The 25,004-nt window shown below is 48.5% G+C and overlaps 1 protein-coding gene and 1 non-coding gene across 5 annotated transcripts in view; both read left to right on the top strand.

The window, feature by feature from the left end:
* Window positions 1-25,004, top strand: part of USP47 (ubiquitin specific peptidase 47) — a 103,009-nt gene that overhangs the window by 64,404 nt on the left and 13,601 nt on the right. For 3 of the 4 annotated variants that reach the window (XM_063946428.1, XM_063946431.1, XM_063946430.1), the window contains 17 exons: window positions 208-361; window positions 1,183-1,279; window positions 2,215-2,360; window positions 3,585-3,664; window positions 4,685-4,834; window positions 4,981-5,076; window positions 7,340-7,492; window positions 8,202-8,366; window positions 9,036-9,164; window positions 11,108-11,184; window positions 17,657-17,712; window positions 19,194-19,306; window positions 19,381-19,485; window positions 19,702-19,909; window positions 21,855-21,970; window positions 22,209-22,328; window positions 22,955-23,723. In XM_063946428.1, coding sequence (XP_063802498.1) covers window positions 208-361; window positions 1,183-1,279; window positions 2,215-2,360; window positions 3,585-3,664; window positions 4,685-4,834; window positions 4,981-5,076; window positions 7,340-7,492; window positions 8,202-8,366; window positions 9,036-9,164; window positions 11,108-11,184; window positions 17,657-17,712; window positions 19,194-19,306; window positions 19,381-19,485; window positions 19,702-19,909; window positions 21,855-21,970; window positions 22,209-22,328; window positions 22,955-23,723 — 2,734 coding nt within the window. The remainder of the gene's footprint in view (window positions 1-207; window positions 362-1,182; window positions 1,280-2,214; window positions 2,361-3,584; window positions 3,665-4,684; window positions 4,835-4,980; window positions 5,077-7,339; window positions 7,493-8,201; window positions 8,367-9,035; window positions 9,165-11,107; window positions 11,185-17,656; window positions 17,713-19,193; window positions 19,307-19,380; window positions 19,486-19,701; window positions 19,910-21,854; window positions 21,971-22,208; window positions 22,329-22,954; window positions 23,724-25,004) is intronic. The other variant, XM_063946429.1, reaches the window with a different exon arrangement.
* LOC134971524 (5S ribosomal RNA) lies at window positions 13,154-13,272 on the top strand. Its single transcript, XR_010190268.1, has one exon. It is a non-coding gene; the product is annotated as a 5S ribosomal RNA (ribosomal RNA).

Genomic DNA, 25,004 nt, shown 5'->3' with positions numbered 1-25,004 from the left:
ATGGCATAATGTGGTAGCCCAACATTAGATTTCTCCACACACCCCATAGGAACCCTCTGTGTTTGGTAGGTGCCGGAGATAGTCCTAAAATCTTCCATAAGGTCCGCAGTAATGTAACTACAGCTAGCTATGCTATACGTAGTCCGGTAATAAATATTTGTAAGGTTCTAGGGGGCTGTCCCCGCTGTAACAATGATGTGTTTCCAGGACGAGTCGGGGACGGCAGACAGCAGTGGCCTTGATGACAGCACGCAGGAGAAGCTGATAGGACCTCTCCCAAGAGATGCTTCCGCTGGCTGCACTAGCGACTATGTCAGCCAGAACTACTCCTATTCTACACTCCTCACCAAATCTGACACCGGTACTTGCATTACTCCCTTCCTATGTCAGTGATTCACGGGCTGGATGTAATGGATTGCGAGACGGCCGGAGCTCCGAGACTCCGGCCGAACTCATAAGTTTTTTTATTTTTAAAGCAGCAAACGTTTACAAAACCAACAGCCGGAGTCTCGGAGCTCCGACCGTCTCGCAATCCATTACATCCGGCCCATGGTCTGTAATGGAAGTCGCTCCTAAGTACAGATGGAGCCACGCTAATCGTGGCTCCGTCTGTGCCTGGGTGCGCAGGCCTATCGCCGCATCCGAGACGCGCACGCGCCCCATCCGCTTTTTAATGGGAGCGTCTCTGTGAACTACCGTAGCGGGGCTAGGCGCCGGATCGCCTAGTCCCGTCGGGAGTGCACGCCTGCGATGGAGCCGCGGCTCCATATGTATGGGTGTGAGGCTCTCAGTGAGGGTGGTCTTCAGGTTGCCGGCGGTCGGGCTCCCGGCGACCACCATACCGGCGCCGGCATACCGACATCTTTTCTCCCTCTTGGGGGTCCATGACCCCCCTGGAGGGAGAATAGATAGTGTGGCGCGGCACCGTGCCCGCAGTGTGGCGCGGCACCGTGCCCGCAGTGTGGCGAGCCCGCAAGTGGCTCATTTGCGCTCGCCCAGCTGTCTGTATGCCAGCGGTTGGGATTCCGGCGCCGGTATGCTGGTCGCCGGGAGCCCGACATACCATACCATGCCGGCATACCATACTACACCCCTCAGTGACTGTATTAGAGGGACATGGCTGGGTCTAGGATAAGGTAATGTGCCGTCCTGGTAATCTGTGTCTAATCCTTCTCGTTCCAGGTTACGTGGGCTTGGTAAACCAGGCCATGACATGCTACCTGAATAGCCTTCTGCAAACACTGTTCATGACTCCAGAGTTCCGCAATGCGCTGTACAAGTAAGTACTGTGCTGTAGGAATCCTTGTCTCTTGTGATCCCTGAGTATCAGAAGAAGTTACTTGATGTCCTACAGCAATGCTGACTGTTCAGCCGTGGGATTACCCCCAGAGGACTAGTAGTGATGCCTGTTACTTGCCCTGCACTTGTGCGTGGTAAACTGACCTGTTTCTGGCCACCTGCTGCTAATCCATGTACCCACATGGCTGGATGTGCTTAAAGTTTCTAAAGCAACATATGTATGTAATCATGCATTTCACCACATACTTATATTCATGTATACCCTACACTTGCTCTTATAGTTCTGTTATCCTGAATATAACTGCCCCGGGGCTTCGGGAAGCTCAAGGATATTGCTACAGATGGAGGCACGCTAGTCGTGGCTCCATCTGCTCCTAGACGCGCCCGCCCAGGCGCACCTAATGCAAAGAATGTCTCCGGCCGGGCGCGCACACCATTTACTTGAATGGAGAGTGTAGACGCTCAGAATGGGAGCGTCTTTGTGCACTCCCGGTGTGACTGGGCGGACAGATCGCCTAGTCACGCCGGGACTGCACGCCTGCGATGGAGCCGACTCAGATGAGCGCGCCTCCATCTGTAGGTTAGCGGCTAAATGTGGCTGCCAGGTTAGTCCATTTACATTGTGATTATAGTCATCAAGGCTGAGGGGTCTGCTTACCTAAAGGCAGGGTTTCAGCAGTCAGGTTGACGTGACCATGTCGCCAGGATCAAAATGTCATCATGAAGCATGTTGACGTTGATCATGTCCACCAGAATGATATGTCAACATGATGAACTACTGGAGCTCTGGCGCTGTAGCGTGTCGATGATTATTTCTCCCCCTAACCCTATCTCTAGCCCTCCCTGTGCCTAATCCGAACAGCATCCTCCAGTTTCGCTGGTGCCGTCAGTCTGTGGTTTATATTGTGCTAACAGGTGGGCGTTTGAGGACAAGGAAGAGGACCCAGTGACCAGTATCCCGTACCAGCTGCAGAGGTTATTTGTTTTGTTACAAACCAGTAAGAAGAGGGCGATTGAGACGACAGACGTGACCAAGAGCTTTGGCTGGGACAGCAGTGAGGGTGAGACAGGCTTTGTGGTGCCTTGAGGAGCCGTTGTTTGTCGTTAGCTATGCGGCTGTATCGCGATCATGCCATTGCTCCATCATAATCACAGGCTGGAATTATATTCAGTATTAAAGAACTACGCTGAGCCAGTCTCCAAGTAGCTCCTTTATTCTTTACAGTATTTAGGAGGATATCGTATTGCCGGCGGTAGTTTACCACACGGCAAAAACGGGTTTAAACCGCGATCTTTAAGCTGATGGTATTATCGGTCTATCCAATTATAGCCCTCTTTTTACGGTGGAGTAAAAGGCTCGTTTTCGGCCGATAAGACATGGAATCCAGGGTAAGTTCCGGACCCATGTGTTACTGCTGAAAAATGGATCTCTAAGGGCTGGTTATCAGGGATTCTGCTTTGCCTCATAATCCCGATAAGTACCGGCAGTCAGGGCAAATCTGATAGCCCCCAGGTGATCCATTAGCCGCAGTAACTTACCGTTGCTAATGGGCTACCCCCCTAAGTGTGTAAGCTGTTACTCTGTACTGTGCTGATAGATGGCGCTCTCGAGACACACAATAGTCTTTGCTATGGAAATTTCTGTGATTCCAAATAGCTTCCAATATTAACTCTGACCTGTGACGACTCCTGTTTTATCCTTGCCCCACACAGCTCTGGCAATGGGCGTTATTTGCAGTTAGTAGATGTCTGGCGCAAGCTAGGAACTTGTAGAAGTGTAAATATAAACCAGCCCTTCATATACATCACTGCGGTTTCCATTTAAAGGGACTTTATTATAGACAGCATCTGAGATTAGACTTTGTTCCTTTTATAAATGTAGGTTATAGTCTTGTAAATTATAAAGTGAAATGGTTTCCAGATTTGGAAGTACTGTATCTGTCCGGGAGTCTTGTCCAAGCGTCTGCTCTTACATGCTGATAGCTTTATCTCTATTCAGATTATAATTCAGCCGCAGACTCTCCGGTCTTTATAGAGCACAATCTCCGATGTATAGGATGTATACAGTAGTATCATTATTATACAGGACAGCATAGAATGGTGCGGGAGGAGACGGGCCCGGTTCCATAGGGAGTAATGACACCGCACAGGGACACAGATTCCCACAGGTGTATTTTCTGTAGAGAGCATGACGCAGTAACGGCTAAATCCTTACTAACACCGTTCTATTGGTAGTGTCCCTGTGAGAGCTGTGTCTTACGTGACGTATTGTGTGTGTTTGGCAGCGTGGCAGCAGCACGATGTACAGGAGCTGTGCAGGGTCATGTTTGATGCTCTGGAGCAGAAATGGAAACAAACCGAGCAGGTAAGTGTCCATACAACAATACTGCTCGTATATACAGTAAATTATCATCTGGGGTGCAGACATAGGGGTAAATTTACTAAGATGGGAGTTCTATTTAAGATGAGATGTTACCTATAGCAACCAATCAGATTCCAGATAATATCTTCTAGAAGGTGTTAGATAAATGAGAAATAGAATCTGGTTGGTTGCGATTGGCAACATCCCATCTTAAATAGAACTCCCATCTTAGTAAATTTACCCCATAGTTAAGCTGCTAGTAACACCCATATTTTGCTGCTTTTTAAGACTTCAGAGCCTTCAGTTTCGTATATGTCTTATCACATTATTCTGCGCAATTTACTACATACTTTTTCTAAATACATTACTTTTATTTGTTCGGTATGTCTGTGGCTTCCTGCTGCCTCCATTCCCCTCCTCACATCATGTCACTGCCTCTGTCACGTGCAGTCCTCACTGGCACATCACTCATCTCCTGATATACTCTGTGCTGCTGGAGACCCTGCTGCTCCCACTATATAACTCTCATTCTGTGGCTTCCTGCTGATTCCATTCTCCTCCTCACATCATGTCACTGCCCCTGTCACATGCTGCCCTGTCCTCACTGACACATCACTCATCTCCTGATATACTCTGTGCTGCTGGGGACCCTGCTCCTCCCACTATATAACTCTCAGTCTGTGGCTTCCTGCTGCCTCCATTCACTTCCTCACACCATGTCACTGCCCCTGTCACATGCAGCCCTGTCCTCACTGACTCATCACTCATCTCCTGATGTACTCTGTGCTGCTGGGGACCCTGCTCCTCCCACTATATAACTCTGTCTGTGGCTTCCTGCTGCCTCCATTCACTTCCTCACACCATGTCACTGCCCCTGTCACATGCAGCCCTATCCTCACTGACTCATCACTCATCTCCTGATATACTCTGTGCTGCTGGTGACCCTGCTCCTCCCACTATATAACTCGGCCTGTGGTTTTCTGCCGCCTCCATCAACCTGCCAACCTCTTTCTTTCATTACAGGCTGACCTTATAAATCAGCTGTATCAGGGAAAGCTGAAGGACTATGTCAGATGCTTGGAGTGCGGCTACGAGAGTTGGCGGATTGATACATTTCTGGACATTCCGCTTGTCATCCGGCCCTATGGCTCCAACACAGCGTTCGGTAGCGTGGTGCGTATATCGTACAGCTCAGAGTTCCTTGTGAGCCTTCACTGATTACCGTGTAACCGTCATGTCCGTGTCCTACTGCTGTGAATCTGTGTTGTGTCATTATCTGATAATCTGCAGCTATTACTTTGTTTTGTTGCGGATTGCAGGAAGAAGCGTTGCATGCGTTCATTCAGCCTGAGACCCTGGATGGTCCTAACCAGTACTTCTGCGAGCGCTGTAAGAAGAAGTGTGACGCTATGAAGGTAACGGGCCTTATCCCATCCTTTGGGACCTGTGTGTCTCTAGCAGCGGTTTCCGTTTTATTCCTCCTGAGGACACTGTCCGCCTTGGGGTCCAGAAGGGGCTATCTTAATCAGATACGACAAAATCCACTTTCTATGAGTCCTCCCCCTCATCATCCCATAAGCACCAAAGGAGACAGTACTTGTCCAGTTATACTTATGTGCTCATGGCTGTGATACCATCTTACTCGGCTGTAGGAGCCACTTCATACAGTAGCGCGGAGCGGATAGTTCCTCCTGGGTCTCAGACATGTTAAGGGTCCCATACACTACTGCTACATGTCCATCTGACATGTTGCAGGCGATCACCCGGCAGCCTCCCGGGGGGGCAGGATCGCCCAAGATACATCATATGCTGTCCTTCTGCATACGATGTATCTTGGGCGATCACGGCCACGTCTGCTGGGTCGGACATGATTGAATGTGTAGCACATTCAATCTGGAGGATCCGACGCTCACGGGGCCGCGGATCGGATACACAGCCAAAACGCCCGATTTCACCTAATATATCGTCCCGAATTGGGCTGAAATCGGGCATAATCGCTCTAGTGTATGGGGCCCTTTACTCTGCGTACCTGGTACCCAGAACCTGCAGTGGGTTCAGTTTGATTTACCGACAGCCATTGGCCTACGGTCAAAATACTGACATTCATTATACCGACATAGAATACTGACATTTGAAATGGCGACATGTCAAACTACCGACATGAGTTTTTCGGGGGGGGGGGGCGCTTTTGGTGTCCATGTCAACATGGACACCATCAAGTGTACCGCTTCCCCTCGCATGTCTTGCTGCGCTCGGCACGCTACTATATTCCCCCTCTAGGTCCACTGGGATGGTAAAGTATGAACAAGTCTGTTTTGGGGCAAAAATGCCTTAAAAAAGCATATCGGCATTTTGACATGTCGGCATTTCAAATGTCTGTATTCTGACTGTGTAGGTATTTTGAACATGTCGGCATAAAGAATGTCGGTATTTTGACCATCTTTCAATGGCTGTTGGGATTATGAACGTCTGTGTTGTCTGTTGGTAAATCAACGTTTACCCCCCGCAGCTGGTACCCCATTTCTCGCTGGGATTGAGGAGGTGCTTGCAGCGGTCACCCCTCTGCTCATACTACTTCTCCTTCCCTCCGGGAGCCATATCACCCTGTAGTGTGTAGGGGACAATTGCTGCAGGTGCTTAGATTGCTGGCACCACTTTGGTTGGTGTTCTGCCTGATTGGTGCTGTTTGCTCTGTTTCTCCCTCTTGCCATCTTTTCAAATGCCGGTACGGCAAAGCTTTACCCGGCTGTGTTCTACAACTCATGGGTTACTGCTTTTCCTTCTCCTGTATGGCTGATAAATGTCCCTCAGCGAGTTCCAAGGTAGCTGGGGTGCCACGGGTGCTCTGCAGTCATTACCCAGGTTCTGTCCTCGTAGGGGCAGGGAAGACCGCATTATCACAGATCCACCACAGGTATAAATATAAATTCTGCTTCCTCTGGGGAAGAGGCCGACAGTCAGGACCTGGTAGACTTCCCTTGGCCCGAGAATTACAGCACCACAGTGTGAGGGCGTTATTGGAAGCTTGGAAACGGCTGCTACCAAAAAGTAGGAGCTGACCCTCCAAAATGTACAGTAACAGCAAAAAATAAACCACGGAGCACTGTTTTCTCGCAGTGAAATATCTATTTTATTAGTACAATGGTAACATTACATAATAGAAAATTCTAGAATTGAGATATACACAATTTGCGTATACAGTAATAATATAAAGATGGTTAGTTGTAAATGAAACCACGCTAACGGTAATATGTCAATCAGCAACGTTGGCCGTATCTGTGACATTGCAGCCGTATTGAGCGCTGAGGCGTCCAGCGGGGGTTATAGCCTCAGGCTGCTCCTCCTTTAGTACAGGAAACGTCCAGCAAAACAAGTACGGTTCTATAATGAGCACATTGCTGTCAGCCCAGCCAAATTGGCTCCAATTAGAAGGTAAAAGGAGAGCCAACAATATGCTTAGCAATATCCGCATGCAGACCGTGGACCTACGTGTTGGTCAGAGTGGCACTGGTTCCTGATGTCCATCCCTGCTCTGATTTGATGTAGACGGGGAGGATCTGGTTTATTTTAATGCTCCTGATGGCGCCCTCTACACCCCAAGGTTGGCAGTGTTGCCCAGATGCAGTGAGAGAAGCGGATGTAACAGTGAGTACCAATCATCCTATTGTCTCGCTATAGGGACTGCGATTTCTGCACTTCCCTTACCTCCTGACGTTGCAGCTGAAGAGATTTGACTTTGATTACACCAGCATGCACCGAATCAAGCTGAACGATCGCATGACCTTCCTGGACGAGCTGGATATGAGCCCGTTTATTGATGTTGAAGATGAGGTAAGAGCGTATTACCAGGTCTGAAGCTGTGCCCACGAGACAGGTGTCCAGTAATGTCACAGGTATCTTCTTCTGGTTATGTTGCTCATTGCAACCAATCAGATTCTACTTAACATTTATCTAGCTGCTTCTTGAAAGCAATAATTAGAATCTGATTGGTTGCTATAGGCAACATCACCTGTTCTAAAAAAAATACCACCTTCGTAAATTTACCCCGTTGTGTAAAGGATCTCCAAGGCTTGTGTGCATGGGGTCCGTTCAGTGAAAGGAACTCAGATTTTGACTCTCATTTCCTAGGATGTAATAGACACATGATAGGTAGGACCTAATTGGTTGCTGTGGGCAACAGAACCACTTTAGTAACTTTACTCCGTGTTATGCATTGGTTCTGTATAATGATACATTGATCAGGAACGGGACTGTCGTGAAGCGATCAGCCATCCCTGTTTAGGAAGCTGATAAGATCGCACGTAGGTGATTCAGTCCTCGCAGCAGATTATGGCTGGGCTGTGTACAGCTTTATAATCACATCTTCATCTTCTCTGAAGTTACAAGATAATGGGGAGGTAGAATCGTTCCCTGCACTGAAGTATTAAGTAGAACTCTGCGACCCCAGCCCTTGAACATGACAGAAATGTGTTGGCTTTGATGCCTAGTTCAGTGGTCACTCCCATTTACCGGTGCCCTTGTCTTGTTCTTTGTCTGTAAGAAGTCCCCTCAGACAGAGAGCTGCACAGACAGCGGGGCAGAGAACGAGGGCAGCTGTCACAGCGACCAGATGAGCAATGACTTCTGCACGGATGATGTCCTGGACGAAGGCATCTGCCTGGAGAGTAACAGCAGCGTTGAGAAGCTGAATAAGTTATCGGAAAAGGTAAATGGTTTTTGAGCGGTGGAATCGGAGGGATGGTGACTTGCTCTGAGACATACCAGCATTATTCCTATGAGAAATGGAGGGAACAGTCAGTGATCCTTCATTTGCTCATTTTTGCCACCCTGGCATTGTTGATGCTGGACCTAGCAGAGAGATAGCATTCACACAAGATACATGGGCACCTGCTTAAGTAAGCTTTCCGATAAGCTGGGAAGGGAGTGTTCTAGAAAAAATCTTTAGAAAAATGAAAAGTAAACCCTGGAATGACTCCAGGATGCGACCTTCCCTGGTGAAGGCACAAAAAAACACTGAGGCATCTGGGGAGTATGGAAGGGGAGGGAGGGTTATACATTTAAATATTTAAATATGCCTATCACGGCTAACGCCCCGTCCATATCCAAGAGTACTCCAGTGCCCCCTGTGGATTCAAACAAAAAGGATTTATCTGGTAACTACCAAAATCCAATTTTCCGGGTGTGTTCTAGCTTCTGATATGCCCCTAAACCTGGATTACATTATAATCCAGGTTTAGGGGCATATCAGAAGCTAGAACACACCGGAGCAGCAGGCATGGTCTTTAGGACCAGTACATCGCTATTACGTAGTATTCTATGACACTGGAGCGTTCGTGATTTTGCTCAGTACTGATGCATGCATTTGCCTTTCTAGAATTCTTTGTATGACCTGTTTTCCGTGATGGTCCATTCAGGCAGTGCGGCGGGCGGACATTACTATGCCTGTATCAAGTCCTTTGCCGATGAGCAGTGGTATAGTTTCAATGACCAGCACGTCAGCCGGGTGAGTGAGAGCGGGTTTGTCACCTGGATAGATCCGTATACAGTTTGAGTGATTGCAGGCCGTGGCACGCAGGCAATTTGTGGCATACTAAATTGACAGGGCCTGATTTATGTCTGTAAGTAAAGCAAAAAAGCAAGCAACTGGCCAAAACCATGCTGCACTGCAGGTGGGACAGATGTAACTTGTGCAGAGAGAGTTACATTTGGGTGGGGTGTGTCCTAACTGAAATCTGAATTGCAGTGTACAAGTGAGGCTGTCAAACATTTGTGGGCTACATGCAAAAACAGACGATATTTACCCTGCACAGAAAAAATATAAATGTATTTGTTCCCCTTACATGGCAACATGGTTAGTTTTCTTTTGCTTTACTTACAAACACGATTCAGGCCCATGGTTTTTGGGGTCATCCTGGAATTGCTACATACGGGGACTTCTACCTGACAGATCCAAGTTATATATTGCCATATACAGTGCCCTGTGGGAAGAACGTCTGGGTTCTTGGAAGACCATTCCACCCTCCCTAATCTCTTTACTGCTATACAGCAATTCTTACTTCTCCTATTAATGAGTCTTGAGGCCAAATTAATCTAATTTCCACAGTGACAGATCAAAATATATATACAGGTTGAGTATCCCTTATCCAAAATGCTTGGGACCAGAGGTATATTGGATATGGGATTTTTCCGTATTTTGGAATAATTGCATACCATAATGAGATATCATGGCGATGGGACCTAAATCTAAGCACAGAATGCATTTATGTTACATATACACCTTATACATAGCCTGTAGGTCATTTTAGCCAATATTTTTTGTAACTTTGTGCATTAAACAAAGTGTGTCTACATTCACACAATTAATTTGTTTCATATACAGCTTATACACACAGCCTGAAGGTCATTTAAAACAATATCTTTAATAACTTTGTGTATTAAACAAAGTTTGTGTACATTGAGCCATCAAAAAACAAAGTTTTCACTATCTCACTCTCAGTCAAAAAAGTCCGTGTTTCGGAATATTCCGTATTTTGGAATATTTGGATATGGGATACTCAACCTGTACTAATTTCACAGCAAGCAGACTAGTTATGTCTTCTCATTCCTAGCTTACTACACCCTATTAATGTGGGCCTCGTTTTGGGAAGTAGCAGAGTCCCCCAGCAGCACAGAGTATATCAGGAGATGAGTGATGTGTCCATGAGGACAGGGCTGCATGTAACAGGGGCAGTGACATGATGTGAGGAGGGAAATGGGGGCAGCAGGAAGCCACAGACTGAGAGTTATATAGTGGGAGGAGCAGAGTCCCAGCAGCACAGAGTATATCAGGAGGTGAGTGATGTGTCAGTGAGGACAGGGCTGCATGTGACAGGGGCAGTGACCTGATGTGAGGAGGGGAATGGAGGCAGCAGGAAGCCACAGACTGAGAGTTATATAGCGGGAGAAGCAGGGTCCCCAGCAGCACAGAGTATATCAGGAGATGAGTGATGTGTCAGTGAGGACAGGGCTGCATGTGACAGGGGCAGTGATATGATGTGAGGAGGGGAATGGAGGCAGCAGGAAGCTACAGACTGAGTTATATAGTGGGAGGAGCAGTGTCCCCAGCAGCACAGAGTATATCAGGAGATGAGTGATGTGTCAGTGAGGACAGGGCTGCATGTGACAGGGGCAGTGATATGATGTGAGGAGGGGAATGGAGGCAGCAGGAAGCCACAGACTGAGAGTTATATAGTGGGAGGAGCAGGGTCCCCAGCAGCACAGAGTGTATCAGGAGATGAGTAATGTGAGGACGGTGGCATGTGACCAGGGCAGTGACATTGTGGGGGGGGGGGGGGGGGGGGGGACAGTCGGAGGCCAGTCACTGAGGGTTATATAGTGGGAGGTGCAGCAAAGTGTTGAGCACTATATTAAAGCAACGCCTTAGCAATGTGAAATTGTTTTATACAGATAACCCCAGAGGATATTAAGAAAACCCATGGAGGAGCCACAGGAAATCGAGGTTACTACTCCAGTGCCTTTGCCAGGTGTGTAGAACGGATCCCACTGCAGGTGAATACAGTGGAGGATATGTCACTGTCTATACTGGGCGCTAATTTAAAGCACAACGGAATATACTGCGCTATATAAGAAACTGTAAATAATAATAAATAATTAGACAATATTAAATGGTTTACACTTTTTGTGACCAGTAACTTTTCTCCTTCATCCACTAGGGGCCACTGGAGTGTAGTTACAATGGGGAGATAGTAGGTGGTATTGGTAGCTGGCACTTTAAAAATTCTCACACTGTGGCTAGCTCCTCCCCTACTATCTCCCCTCCAAGCCAGTCTTAGTTAAGTGCCCGAGGTAGCTGGTTCACTTGGGTTTAGCTGAAGAATTTTCTTCTTTTTTCTTTATTATTTTATTTTTCTTACACACACTCACAGACTGGCAGCTCTGCCACTGCCAGTCTGCACCGTGGGAGCTGCCGGCGGGGTCCCATCGCAGCTGCGTGCGGCTAGGGATGGGCCCCGGCTGAGGGAGACACTGAGCTCTCCTGAGTTGGCGGACACCGCTGCGTGCGGCGCGTGTCGCGGCCACTCCATCCAGCAGAAGATTCCGGCAGCATGGCAGCGGTGAGTATCAAAAAATGGTCGGACACCGCTGCGTGCGGCTTGTGTCGGGACCACCCCACCACAGAAGATTCCGGCTGGACGCCGCTGCGTGCGGCGTGTGTCGGGGCCGATCCACCAAGAACACAGTGGTGAGTGAAGTATACTTTATTTGTGGTGGCTATGTATGTTTTTAGAGCAATGCACTGTTTATTGTTGTACAACCCACTCCAGAAGGGCTCTCTGGGGCTGTAATGTACTTTATTGTATCCTTACCTGTCCTCCTCATGGAGAAACAGACAGGATGATTGGGGGAGGCTGAGTATGTGTTTATACAACCCTGACTGAAAAACGGGTGTGTGTCATTCTGATAACCCTCTGCTCCCCCAGCTCCCCCGCACCCCCCGCACAGATCCCCACTCAGCGCGACTCACAGAGCCGGCACAGGGATCCCGCTCGAGCGCAAAGCAATGTTTAAATTTGGCGCCTTGTACGGAGGGGGCGGAGCTAAGTCCCGCTCTGTAGAGCGAGCTCAGCGCTCCCTGCTCCCAGGCGGCGACTCGCGCTCTGTTCAGCGCAACACTCCCCGGCGGCGGCTAGCAGATACAGGGCTCTACTAGCGCTGTATAGCGGGCTCAGCGCTCAGCGCTCCCCGGCGGTGACTCGCAGACCCAGCGGAGGGTACAGCTCGCTTCCCGCTTAGTTTTGCAATAAGGCGCCATAGCCGGGGGGCGGAGCTAACTCCCGCTCTGTACAGCGGGCTCAGCATTCTCCGCTCCCCGGCCACTGTTATAGTGTAATAGGCATTTATGTGAGTTTAATGCACATGGTGCTGAGGAGAATGTGATATAGTCAGAGTGGCTCAGCACTAATCCAGTTATCCACTATATAGATTTTATCGCATAGCCCAGAGGAGTTTCACTCTGGCGGCCATTTCCTCCATGCACAGACCTGGCTTCATATTTGCAGTGTCTCCTATAGCCCAGTGGGCTAATCTTGCATACTCAGAGACAAATACAAATAAAGTCCCAGGTATATTAACAGTTAACCTGCTTTACTCAGCGGGCTCCCAGGTCTCCCCGTCGCTAGGCAACAGCTCTGGGATTTGTAACTTTTCGATACTTCAGGCTGCTGAAATATAGATACATTCCTCCTGCAGTAGAGTCCTCTACCCAGCATTTTCCTACTTGCAAATCAGGGAACCTGCTCTATTACAGTAGCTGGGACTCAGCTCAATAATAATTAAAAGGATCTACTGTGCAGTATTTATTTACCTACGGTGTGTGTGTATATATACATATATAGTTATGTTTGTGCATGTATATATATAGATATATATATTTAAGTGCGTGTAGGTATGTATATAGATAAATCCATAAAATACCAGATATAGGGGATAAAAGCCTATGGCCACACCACCCTGAACACGCCCGATCTCGTCTGATCTCGGAAACTAAGCAGGGTCAGGCCCGGTTAGTACTTGGATGGGAGACCGCCTGGGAATACCAGGTGCTGTAGGCTACTTCCGCAATGTTTTCTAATAACAACATCTTGCACATAACATTTTCCCCCATCTTTCTCACAGGCTGGTCACCATTTTGAAAAGCCAGCGGAACCTCAGAGAAACATCTGGTGCACCTTAATTAGCGGTACACTAAATACAGGGCGGGGTGTTGCCTTCCCTTTATTATTCCTTGTTGTCACTAGTTACTAATGCTATTTGTAATTGTGGAATGCGTGTAAGGCATAAGACAAATAGCGCTGCGGCTCAGTACGCTAGTAGCGGGTATCTGAACAGGGGTTTGAATCCAAACAAAACTTTAAGGAGAACTCCTATAGCCTAGGGCTAAGACTCCTGTCCCACAGCGCAGCGTTGCTGGTTCAGGTCTCCGCTGCTCCAGAAAGTTTATTTTAATCGTATCGGTCACTACACATTATAGTGCACACCTTACGTAGGGCTCTGTTTATTTAACCCACCTTTTCTCCTTTCGTTTGTCTCTCCTGGGATAGTCGAAGAATTCCCTCTTAGGTGTGAAGTATGCGGCGGAGCCATCTGCTTCGCCCTCCACGCACCTGCACACCCCTGTTTGATCAATGATGCAGGTAATGTCACTATTAACCAGACAATAACTCATCAGGTAAGCCCTTGGACTTTGGTTTCCAAGGTCACAGGATCAAATCACAGCGGGACCAAACACACCTTTCCAAAAAGAAACTTTGCTAACATTCCATGCATTACTGATGTCTGTTTTCTGTGGATCTGAACCAGTGTCTCAGAATATACAGGTACATAATACAGCAGTTCATCTGATACTGCAGGTAAAGGAGGAGGACACGTCAAGTCCATCAGGGTTCCACGCCATTGACGAAAATGACAGCGACTGGTTCAGTTTCGGATGAGCTGGGCAGGCTCCGGTAGGCGGCCGACAGACACCCGAATACACAATATCAGGTATCAAACAAGGTTTGTTTTCCTATCTTTTCCCCGCAGATGGCAGGAGATGGTATCAGAACCTCTCTAGGGTATACACCTCGGTGTATCGCCGGTCCATCAAGCCGCCGTTTTCCTGAGGCAACCTTGCTCAGGGATCCATCGACATATGCGGCAGCATGGTTCTACCGTATCCGGAGCAGGTAGGTTGGGGAACAATTGTCCTCTAGGTTACAGGATGCTTCGCATCAGGATCAATTGATACTTTGATACAGGTCAGAATCACGATTCTGCTTTATGTTCCTTGGAGGTCTCCATGTCTACAGACTCGGACCCTGCATCTTCGCTTGGGCTGTCTTAACCCGACGACCTCTGGGGCTGCGACAGTGACAAGTAAACATGAAATCCTACGGGGCAGATGGTTCTGGGGAAGGAACTTTCTGCAGGATTTCTTGAACCAATGGAGGTAGGTCCACTTTGATTTCTCCTACTACTGCCCCAGCTCCAAGACAGACCTTTACTGGTCTTCCCTTTAGATTTTTTCGTGCCCTTTCAGGTTTTTGACTCCACACGGGTGATATCTTCGTCGCCAGGGGTTCTCAGGGTAAAAAGGCTGAAGCAGAGGTTCAACATCCTCAGTCCAGTCTGATTTTATGTCATCCTATACACCCATTACACCTGCAGGGTCCCAGGGTAGGCGCAGGTCGATGGGAGAAGGCTTGGGCGGTTACAACCGTCTCAGGAGTCCCTCGGCATAGGTCGGCTGATTTACGATGACAAGAGAGTCATACTGCAGGCTGCGCTCCATAGGTTTCTAACCGCAAAGGGTGTTGATCCCTGTTTTTCACATATCATTTGAATTAGGACAGTTCTCAGGCCTTTGTTTTCTTTTCACGTTCCGAAGCCAAGTGGCTCGGACAGGCCTATTCTGGCCTTACAATCCTTTTAGTCTGTGATTGCTAGTTTAAACAAGAAAGGGAGTTTTACGTGTCCCTTGTCTTCAGAGATGCCTGTTTACTGATTTCCGTTGGACAGGCTTTTCTCAGATTCCCCCTTAACAGGATTCTCATTTTCACTGTAAGTCCTTTACTCTTCTCTCTTCCGCTCCCACAGAGTTTAGAAAGATAACAGAATAACTCTTTTTCAGGGGCAGTGGGTGACGTTGGTTCCCTAATGGGACAATTTACTGCTACTATCCCACTCTGTACATTAGGTGGCTTCTGAATATCCGGAGGATCCACGAGCTTCTGATTCGACACAGATCCAATTTATGCTCCGCATAGACGTTTCTCAACACGGTCCGTCAGAGGTTTTTTCATTCCTCGGCACCAGAGACTCTATTTCTTCAGTCAAGTTGCGACGTAATGAGTGGTCGCCTCCATTCCTCTCGGAACGGGGGACAACAATCTTGTTTCCAGATCAAGCCACCAGGTCAGACTCCTGGGTGAGGGAACATGCCCCGGAGTTTTGTCAGCTGGTCCGCTGTGGGCGGAGATTTCGGATCGACCTCAGGGCGTTCTGACTGACTCGTTAACCCTTTATTACTCTCGGACGGCAGTAGCCGTGGAGGCCCTCAGGGCTCCGGGGAGTTTTCTGGTTATTCTATCCTGCCTCCTTTTTCTATTTCTACTTCATGTTCAGTAACACAGGAGGGGATTATGCGTGCTAGTCCTCTCGGTGGCGCTGGTTGGGCCACGCATGACTTGAAGATACAGATACGCCTGTTGTCAGTAGAGGAGCCTTGGCTCCTACCTCGACTGGACTGTCTACTTCAACAGGCTCCTTTTTTCTCCTTGTTCAATTTTACACTGGTTTCGGTTACCCGTGTGACTGTTCACGAGACCTCAGAAGGGAGGAGTTCCCTAGTTCGGTTAGGCCTACTGGGCTCCGATTTCAGAAGTCTATTACCTCTTCTCGCTTTTGCCACTTTGGGAAAACTTTATGGAACATAATGAAGATAAAAGGGGTTTTTTCCCCCTTCTTCCAGTTACCATTCATCTTTGGTTTCTCTGGGAGGTTTTTTGCTCCGCTGCGCTTCAAACCACACTGACCGGAATTTTAGGTCTCTGCCTTTTTCGCTTTTCTTCCAAATGAGATTAGCCTAGCGGCCGTAAGTTCGGCCTCTTGTTCAGGGAGTACTCTATTGGCAACTCCCCGGGCTCGGCTTCGGCCTCAGCGGTCGTTTCTTCCAGAGGGGAGGTCCATTTTTCATATAAATCTGACACTAGTGGTTTTCAATCCTCTCTGAATGTTGTCAGGGCTCGTCAACTCTCTCTACAGAGGTCTCAGGCTATTCGATGAAGTGTTTTTTCTTCTTTGCTCTGGATGATGCTCCCGTACTAAATAGCCGGGGCCCCAGCATATGCTGGACAGTTGGATACATCTGATCATCAGACAGTCTTCTTGGCGGTTACTAGGGAACCTCCGTTTTCCATTTCAGCGCGCTTTACGCGCATTGTAAGACTTTCGTGGGCAGCCGCCCGCGGGGTCTCCATGAATATTTTGTCGGGCGGCTACTTGGTCAAACCGACATTCGTTTTGTCAAATTCTACAAGTTTGACACTTTTACGGCCTCTGCATCACTGTTTGGCCGAGCAGTTTTTACAGGACTCTCAGCGCTTTCCCACCCGTTTTTTGGGAGCTCTGGGACGTCCCCATTGTAACTACACTCCAGTGGCCCCTAGTGGATGAAGGAGAAATCAGGATTTTGGTACTTACCGATAAATCCCTTTCTCCGATTCCACAGGGGCCACTGGACGCCCGCCCAGCGCTGTTTCTCCTGATTTTTGTTTGATTAACGATTGCAGATCACCATATGACTGCTTGTTGGGTTCAGGCTAGCCTGGTTTTTTGTCAGGTTCTGTTCCAGGTTTAGTTTGTGTTCGCCTGGTTTACAGGGCGTCGTTAACCTCCTCTACCTTACGGTTTGTTTATTACAGCTCTCCTCGGGCACAGTTTAACGTAGACTGGCTTGGAGGGGAGATAGTAGGGGAGGAGCTAGCCACAGTGTGAGAATTTTTAAAGTGCCAGCTACCAATACCACCTACTATCTCCCCATTGTAACTACACTCCAGTGGCCCCTGTGGAATCGGAGAAAGGGATTTATCGGTAAGTACCAAAATCCTGATTTCCATGTCTAAGTGGTGATTGCTCGGGAAACTATAGATGTATATCAGTTGGTGTTACTGTTCCTGACCCCACTGATGATGTAGCTTCTATAAATGGCCAGAACCTGCGTAATGTGATCCGCAGCGTTCTCCCCCTGTAGGCAGCCATTGCGTGGGCTGGACCGGTCTTCCTGGGGCCAGTGGCATCACTGCTAGGAATAGCTAAGTGATGTCATTAGTTCCTTGTGAGTGATTCTTGCTGTTGGATAAATGCCCGTTCTGTCTGACTCCATTATACAAGCGTGACGGGTACACGGTAACCATGCCAAGCGGACAGATGGCTCACCGAATGTTTATATTCCTCCAGCTCCACCAACGCTTACATGCTCATGTACCGCCTGAAGAACCCGGCCAGAAATGCAAGTAAGTGATTTACTGACGTGAGGGGCGTGTACCTGGTGTTTCTCACTAATCAGTCTGTGTTACTTGTAGTGACTGCTGTGTCCACAGAGGTACAGATGTGTCCTCTTACCATGTCGCGGCATGCAGCACAGAGTTGCTCCCGCGGGTCTACCATCTAAAATGAATGGATAGCGGGTGTGAGCATACACACACTCCCGCTGTCCCTCGAGTAAGGGGACACATCTGTAAGGCGTGCTGGAACTTGTTGTACAGCAAGTTGTTACAGCTAGCGGGGAAGGTCTGTGGGGCCATGGGCTATTGATGCCTTTGGGGTCTATTTACTAAGCCTTGGAAAGAGAAAGTACCAGCCAATCAGCTCATAACTGTCATTTTTGATACACAGCCTGTAACATGGCAGTTAGGAGCTGATTGGCTGGCACTTTAGCTCTCTCCAAGGCTTAGTAATTAGACCCCCTTTTATTGGCTGATTGTCTGCATCGCCTTTGGTGTTTGCGTATGTCTGAGCAGAGAATCGAGGGGAGATGGAAATGTGAAGATTGTCGCTCTCTTAGGAGAGGGGCATGCAAGACTGAGGCTGGGGCTTCCTCAGAGGTGAAGGGAGCACAAGACTGAGGCTGGGGCTTCCTCAGAGGTGAAGGGCGCACAAGACTGAGGCTGGGGCTTCCTCAGAGGTGAAGGGAGCACAAGACTGAGGGTGGGGCTTCCTCAGAGGTGAAGGGCGCACAAGACTGAGGGTGGGGCTTCCTCAGAGGTGAAGGGCGCACAAGACTGAGGGTGGGGCTTCCTCAGAGGAGAAGGGCGCACAAGACTGAGGGTGGGGCTTCCTCAGAGGAGAAGGGCGCACAAGACTGAGGCTGGGGCTTCCCCTTAGAAGGGTGCACAAGACTGAGGCTGGGGCTTCCTCAGAGGAGAAGGGCGCTCAGGACTGAGGGTGGGGCTTCCCCTGAGGAGAATGGTGCACAAGACTGAGGGTGGGACTTCCCCTGAGGAGAAGGGTGCACAAGACTGAGGGTGGGGCTTCCTCAGAGGAGAAGGGCGCACGAGACTAAGGGTGGGGCTTCCCCTGAGGAGAAGGGTGCACAAGACTGAGGGTGGGACTTCCCCTGAGGAGAAGGGTGCACAAGACTGAGGGTGGGGCTTCCTCAGAGGAGAAGGGTGCACAAGACTGAGGGTGGGGCTTCCTCAGAGGAGAAGGGTGCACAAGACTGAGGGTGGGGCTTCCTCAGAGGAGAAGGGCGCACATGACTGAGGGTGGGGCTTCCTCAGAGGAGAAGGGCGCACATGACTGAGGGTGGGGCTTCCTCAGAGGAGAAGGGTGCACAAGACTGAGGGTGGGGCTTCCTCAGAGGAGAAGGATGCACAAGACTGAGGGTGGGGCTTCCCCTGAGGAGTGGGGCGAGCATCAGTGTCTCCACCCATGCCACTTCCTTTCCATTCTGTTGCTTGGTTACGGTTTCCCAGCTTCCTGCTCTTACTTGCAGAGTTTCTGGAATCGAGCGAGTTCCCAGATCACATCAAACATCTGGTGCAGAGAGAGAAGGAGCAGGAAGAGGAGGAGAGGCGGCAGCGGGAGATTGAGCGCAATACGTGTAAAGTTAGTACTTGCCCTGGGCTGTGTTCTTTATTATGGGGGCTGCCGGCTGGATACTGAGTGCCGTTTTCTTCCAGCTAAAGCTATACTGCATGCATCCTGGCAAACAAATCCTGATGGAGAACAAGCTGGAGGTTCACAAGGATAAGACCATGAAAGAGGCTTTGGAAATTGCATACAAGGTACCGTGCATTACAGAAGCCATAGTTGGCATTGCCCAGGCAGCCTGTAATTCATACGCTTATAATCAGGGCCTGCGTTGTATGTTGTCTGACTTGCGTATCCCACCACAGTACATATGTAATATGAGGGTCAGGGGGCACAGACAGCCTGCATGACTCCATCCGGCCTAGGACCAGTCTGTACACTTACAGCGCTACCCTTATTGTATATCTCAGATCATGGACTTGGAAGGTGTGGTCTCGCTGGATTGCTGCCGGTTAGTGAAATATGACGAGGTTCACGACTACTTGGAACGCTCTTACGAGGATGAAGAAGACCGACCAATGGGACTCCTGCTTGGGGGTGTTAAGTCCTCATATATGTTCGATCTGCTATTGGAAACCAAACGCCCAGAGCAGGTGTTCCAGTCCTATAAGCCTGGCGGTGAGTCTCCGATCCTCACATGTAAGGTAGTTCTGTCTGTCCTCCATATCAGTCATTGGAATACGTGTCCGCCTCAGCGTGGGGTGTCTAGTATAGAAGCTGGCCTCCCCTACCCTATCTTCCATAAGAACTACTGCCTCTGGGGTATGTACTGACAATGGGTTCCGGTGCTTTTCACCAACACCAGGTAGGGGTTAGTCTCCCCTTGTCCTGGTGGCTCCCTGCTGGGGCATAGGATCCCAAACACGGACAGCCCCCATTAATCATTCCTGTTTCTGGTTTAGATCTTCGATTAGCATTCATCATAGCACGCGTTTCCCAATACCCATCCTCTAAGTGCCAGTACTCTTATACTAAACCACACCCCTAAACTAACCCATAACCCTTCCCTGACGCTAATTCCTTAACCCTAAAGGGCAGACTTGATGGTCCATGTGGTTTTTATCTGTCATCAAATTCTATGTTACACCGTGTGCAATTAAACAATAAGGTATTCGTACATAATTTGCTGTGTCCACTGGGTGGTGCTGTTGTACTGTAGATTACATTCATACAGAATATAACAAGTGTGTGGGCCAGCGGCCACTAGGTGGCGCACAATGGAACAATTTAAATGTTGCTCCTCTCGGGTGCGCACTGTTGTGTAGAGGTGGTGAGGACCAGTGGGTACTAAAAAGTTTTCAAAAGAATATTTATTTAGAAAACAAATAAAATACATTTTATAGATATATATATACGCACACAGATTTATTTATTTATTTATTAACAGTTTCTTATATAGCGCAGCAAAATCCATTGCGCTTTACAGTTGGAAATAACAGTGATATAACAAAACAATGATATGACAAAACTGGGTAATAACAGTCATAGAGGTAGGAAGGCCCTGCTCGTAAGCTTACAATCTATAGGGAAATAGGCATGGATACACAAGGATAGGTGCTATCTATTGCATAGCTGTCCACCAGATTGCAAAGGTTCTTGGTGGGCTGTATGATATGGTCACACAGCAATGATGAACCGGGGGCTAGAGGAAGGGAAAGTGAAGAATGAGAAGACATGTGAGGATATGTGTGGACTGTGCAGAGTGGATGCAATTTGATAGGAAGGTTTATGAAAGTTATGTGGGCGGTTCTGGAATTTGATATGCTTGCCTGAGGAGGTGAGTTTTCAGGGAACGCTTGAAGGTTTGGAGTCTAGAGACTTACGTGGTAGGGCATTCCACAGAGTGGGTGCAGCCCGATGAAAGTCCTGCAATCGTGAGTGGGAGCGAGTAATAAGTGTGGATGAGAGACGCATGTCTTGTGCAGAGCGAAGAGGTCGGGTTGGGAGATATTTTGAGATAAGCGAAGTGATGTACGTTGGTGTAGTTTGGTTAATGGCCTTGTGTGTGAGTAAAAGTATTTTATATTGAATGCGGTAGAATACAGGTAACCAATGGAGGGACTGACAGAGCGGATCTGCAGACGATGAAATTCTAGCGAGGAAGATAAGCCTCGTCGCTGCATTCAGAATGGATTGTAATGGTGAGAATCTCGTTTTGGGAAGACCAGTAAGAAGACTATTACAATAATCAATGCGGGAGATAGTGAGAGCGTGGATTGGAGGTTTAGCAGTGTCTTGTGTAAGGAATGGTCGTAGTTTGGATATGTTTTTTAGATGCATGTAACATAATTTTGAGACAGATTGAATGTGGGGAACAAAGGACAGATCAGAGTCAAGGATGACACCTAGGCAGCGAGCTTGTGGGGTAGGGTGGATTGTCGAGTTCTCAACAGTGATAGAGATAACAGACGGTCCTTGCCTGGTAAATTATAATGCAGATTGCTGTATATAAATTCTGTACCATTGTAATGATGATGTCCCATTACGGTCACACGTCCGGCATGTAACATCTGTATTGTTGGTCATGTGTCCAGCATGTAACGTCTGTATTGTGTTATCACAGAAGTGATGGTGAAAGTCCACGTAGTGGATCTGAAGACGGATACTGTGGCTCCTCCGGTCAGCGTCCGTGCCTATCTCAGTCAGACCATCCAGGAGTTCCGGCAGCTAATCTCTAAGGTTGGGAGGAAGTGTGTGCGGGGGGAGTGATTATGAGCGATTGTCCCGCACCTTAGACCTGACCATGCACAGATATATTATGTGATATTATGTGATTTCCTATGTGTGACAGAACATATACTGTATACTGTACTTAAAGACTTACCTACCCATTCTCAGTGTGTGTATATGATTGCACTAGTCACTATGGATTGCTGTAAGACTTGGCTCTCTAACAGTGTTGTTTGGGGTTTGACAGAGCATAGATTTGCCAACGGAGCCCATGCGGGTCGTCCTGGAACGCTGTTACAATGATCTTCGTCTTCTCGGCGTGCCCAACAAAACGCTAAAAGCAGAGGGGTTCTTCAGAAGCAATAAGGTGAGCTTCTACTTCTTACGGAGTAATATTCCTGTAATGCTACAACGCACAGCGGAGTATTATGGCAGCGCTACTTGCGGCAGTGCCAGTGCTGCTGGCTGTGTCAGAGGCTATAGGTAAAGACTAAAGCTGTACTGAGGGGTCGGCTCGCACATGGTCAGACTAGGAGGAGTCCCTGGAACCAGAGCAATGGCGCCGTAGCACGCTGTTCTCATTGGATATGCGTGGAGACGGATCTGGCTTCACACATATTACCCTGTGCAAAGTTCAATTACAGAACAGGACTAGTAGCTTAGAAGACCTTAATAGTATTATCAGGGACCAATCCTTATACATAGCAGTTGTTGCTAGTGGTCACCAGGAAATTTATACCTGGATCTTCATTAATCCAGTGATGGTTGTTTTTTTGTTTTTTTTCCTATGCGATTTCGCCCCAGGATTACTTATAATCCAGGAACCTCTTAGGGGTTGCCTATCTCCTGCTAGTGTCTGTATTAATGTACTGGGCTGGTGTCCGGGAGACAGGAAAGAAGGGGCCTTTAGGTGAAATGAGAAGTAGCCGGTAGGGCTTCATGGGAAGAGTGGGAGACCTGTGTCCGTCATTTAACAATGTCTCTCTTTCTCAGGTGTTTGTAGAAAGCTCGGACTCCACCGACCACCAGCTGCCCTTTGCAGACTCTCAGCTGTGGAAGCTCCTAGACCGTCACGCCAACACCATCAGACTGTACGTCACCCTTCCCGAGCACGCGCCAGGATCCCAGGCTCGTCGCTCCCCCTTCCCGAAGACATGTGGGAACTCGCACCACCAGGGGGAGTCGTGTGAGCGGTCGGAAGGTAGCAGTAAATCTGTGGACGCGATTTTGGAAGAAAGCACTGAGAAGCTGAAGTCCCTGTCACTCCAGCAGCAGGAGGAGGGGGGGAACGGCGACAGCAGTAAGAGTACGGAGGGTAGTGACTTTGAAAATATTGACTCTCCGCTGATTGATGCCGATTCCTCAGGGTCAGCCGACAACAGAGAACTCGAGAACCGAATTCTCCCAGCTGACCCTGAGAACAACTTCCAGTCGGAGGAGCGTTCGGACTCAGACGTTAATAACGACCGTAGCACCAGCTCTGTGGACAGTGACATTCTTAGCTCAAGCCATAGCAGTGACACCCTTTGCAATGCGGACAATGCTCCAATCCCCTTGGCCAATGGGCTTGATTCGCACAGCATCACCAGCAGCCGCAGATCCAAAGCCAACGAGGGAAAGAAAGAAACGTGGGATACAGCCGAGGAGGATTCTGGGACAGACAGCGAGTATGACGAGAGTGGGAAGAGCCGGGGGGAGGTGCAGTACATGTATTTTAAGGCAGAACTACATGGGGAGGAAGGATCTGGGGAAGGGCAGAAAAGTAAGTATGCATGGACGGCTCTTGCTAAATATTTTAACTTTGCACAAACTTTTTAATTTTACAAAACAGAATGGAATATGTGCCCTGCTCCACTTTAAAATGTATTTCTGGGTTGTTATTATTTTTATCATCTTCCTTTATTTGGCGCCACACGGGTTCCGCAGCGCCTAACAAAAGTACACAAATAAATGAGCCAAACAAGAAAACAGCGACTCAAAGTACAAGACTGCGTAGGACAGGTACATAGTCTATAAACATTCCGGGTTATGGTCGTTAGGTCGACACAACTTAGGTCGACACTCATTAGGCCGACCACTGAAGGTTGACAATGCCATTAGGTCGACATGGCCGTTAGGTCAAACGGTGAACATGAGTTTTTCACTTTTTTTTTTTTTTCCCCCCATTTGGAATTTTTCATACTTAACGATCCACGCTGACTACGATTGGAACGGTAACCTGTGCCGAGTGAAGAGGTAGCGGAGCGAGTAATGCGAGGGGACTCGGTGCACTAATTTGGGTTCCCTGTCACTTTACGGGGAAAACAACACCAAAAACCGCCAAAAACCTCATGTCGACCTTTTGACCTGTCGACCTAGTGCATGTCGACCTTCAGTGGTCGACCCTAATGATTGTCGACCTAAGTTGGGTTGACCCATACCCAACATTCCTGCATCAGCGGTCATGACACTGATATAAGCATTGGGGCGGCAGAAACCAGGGCTAGGTGCTGTTGTAGGGAATATGGAGTAGATGAGTCTAAGTAAGAGAAGGAAAAGCACATGAGGGGAGAGGGCCCTGCTCGTGAGAGCTTACATTCGAAAGGGAAGGGGCAGATAGACGGGTGAAACAGAAGGGGTATAAGTTAGCATGGAACAGAGGGTTAGGATGAGACTTGGCTGGGTATTGTGAAGAAGTGGGTCTTGAGAGCCTATTTGAAGTTTTGTGGAGAGTCTTATAGGGAGAGGTAGAGAATTCCAGAGATAGGGAGCAGCATGTGCAAAATAAGGAGGTGGGAGGAGGTCTTCAGTAGGTAGGAGAGGTGGCGTGCATTTGTGTAACGAAGAGGGCGGGTGCTATCTTCCGTTTACACACACACACACCTCTGTGATGCCGCTGGTATCTCCGTTACACATCCATGCTTTGGTGATGCCGCTGGTATCTCAGTTACACACACATGGCTCGGTGATGCCGCTGGTATCTCAGTTACACACACATGCCTCGTGATGCCGCTGGTATCTCAGTTACACACACATGCCTCGTGATGCCGCTGGTATCCCTGTT

Source organism: Pseudophryne corroboree, chromosome 11, assembly GCF_028390025.1.
Source record: "Pseudophryne corroboree isolate aPseCor3 chromosome 11, aPseCor3.hap2, whole genome shotgun sequence".
Lineage (NCBI taxonomy): Eukaryota > Metazoa > Chordata > Amphibia > Anura > Myobatrachidae > Pseudophryne > Pseudophryne corroboree.
This window is presented reverse-complemented; position numbering and strand designations above follow the sequence as displayed.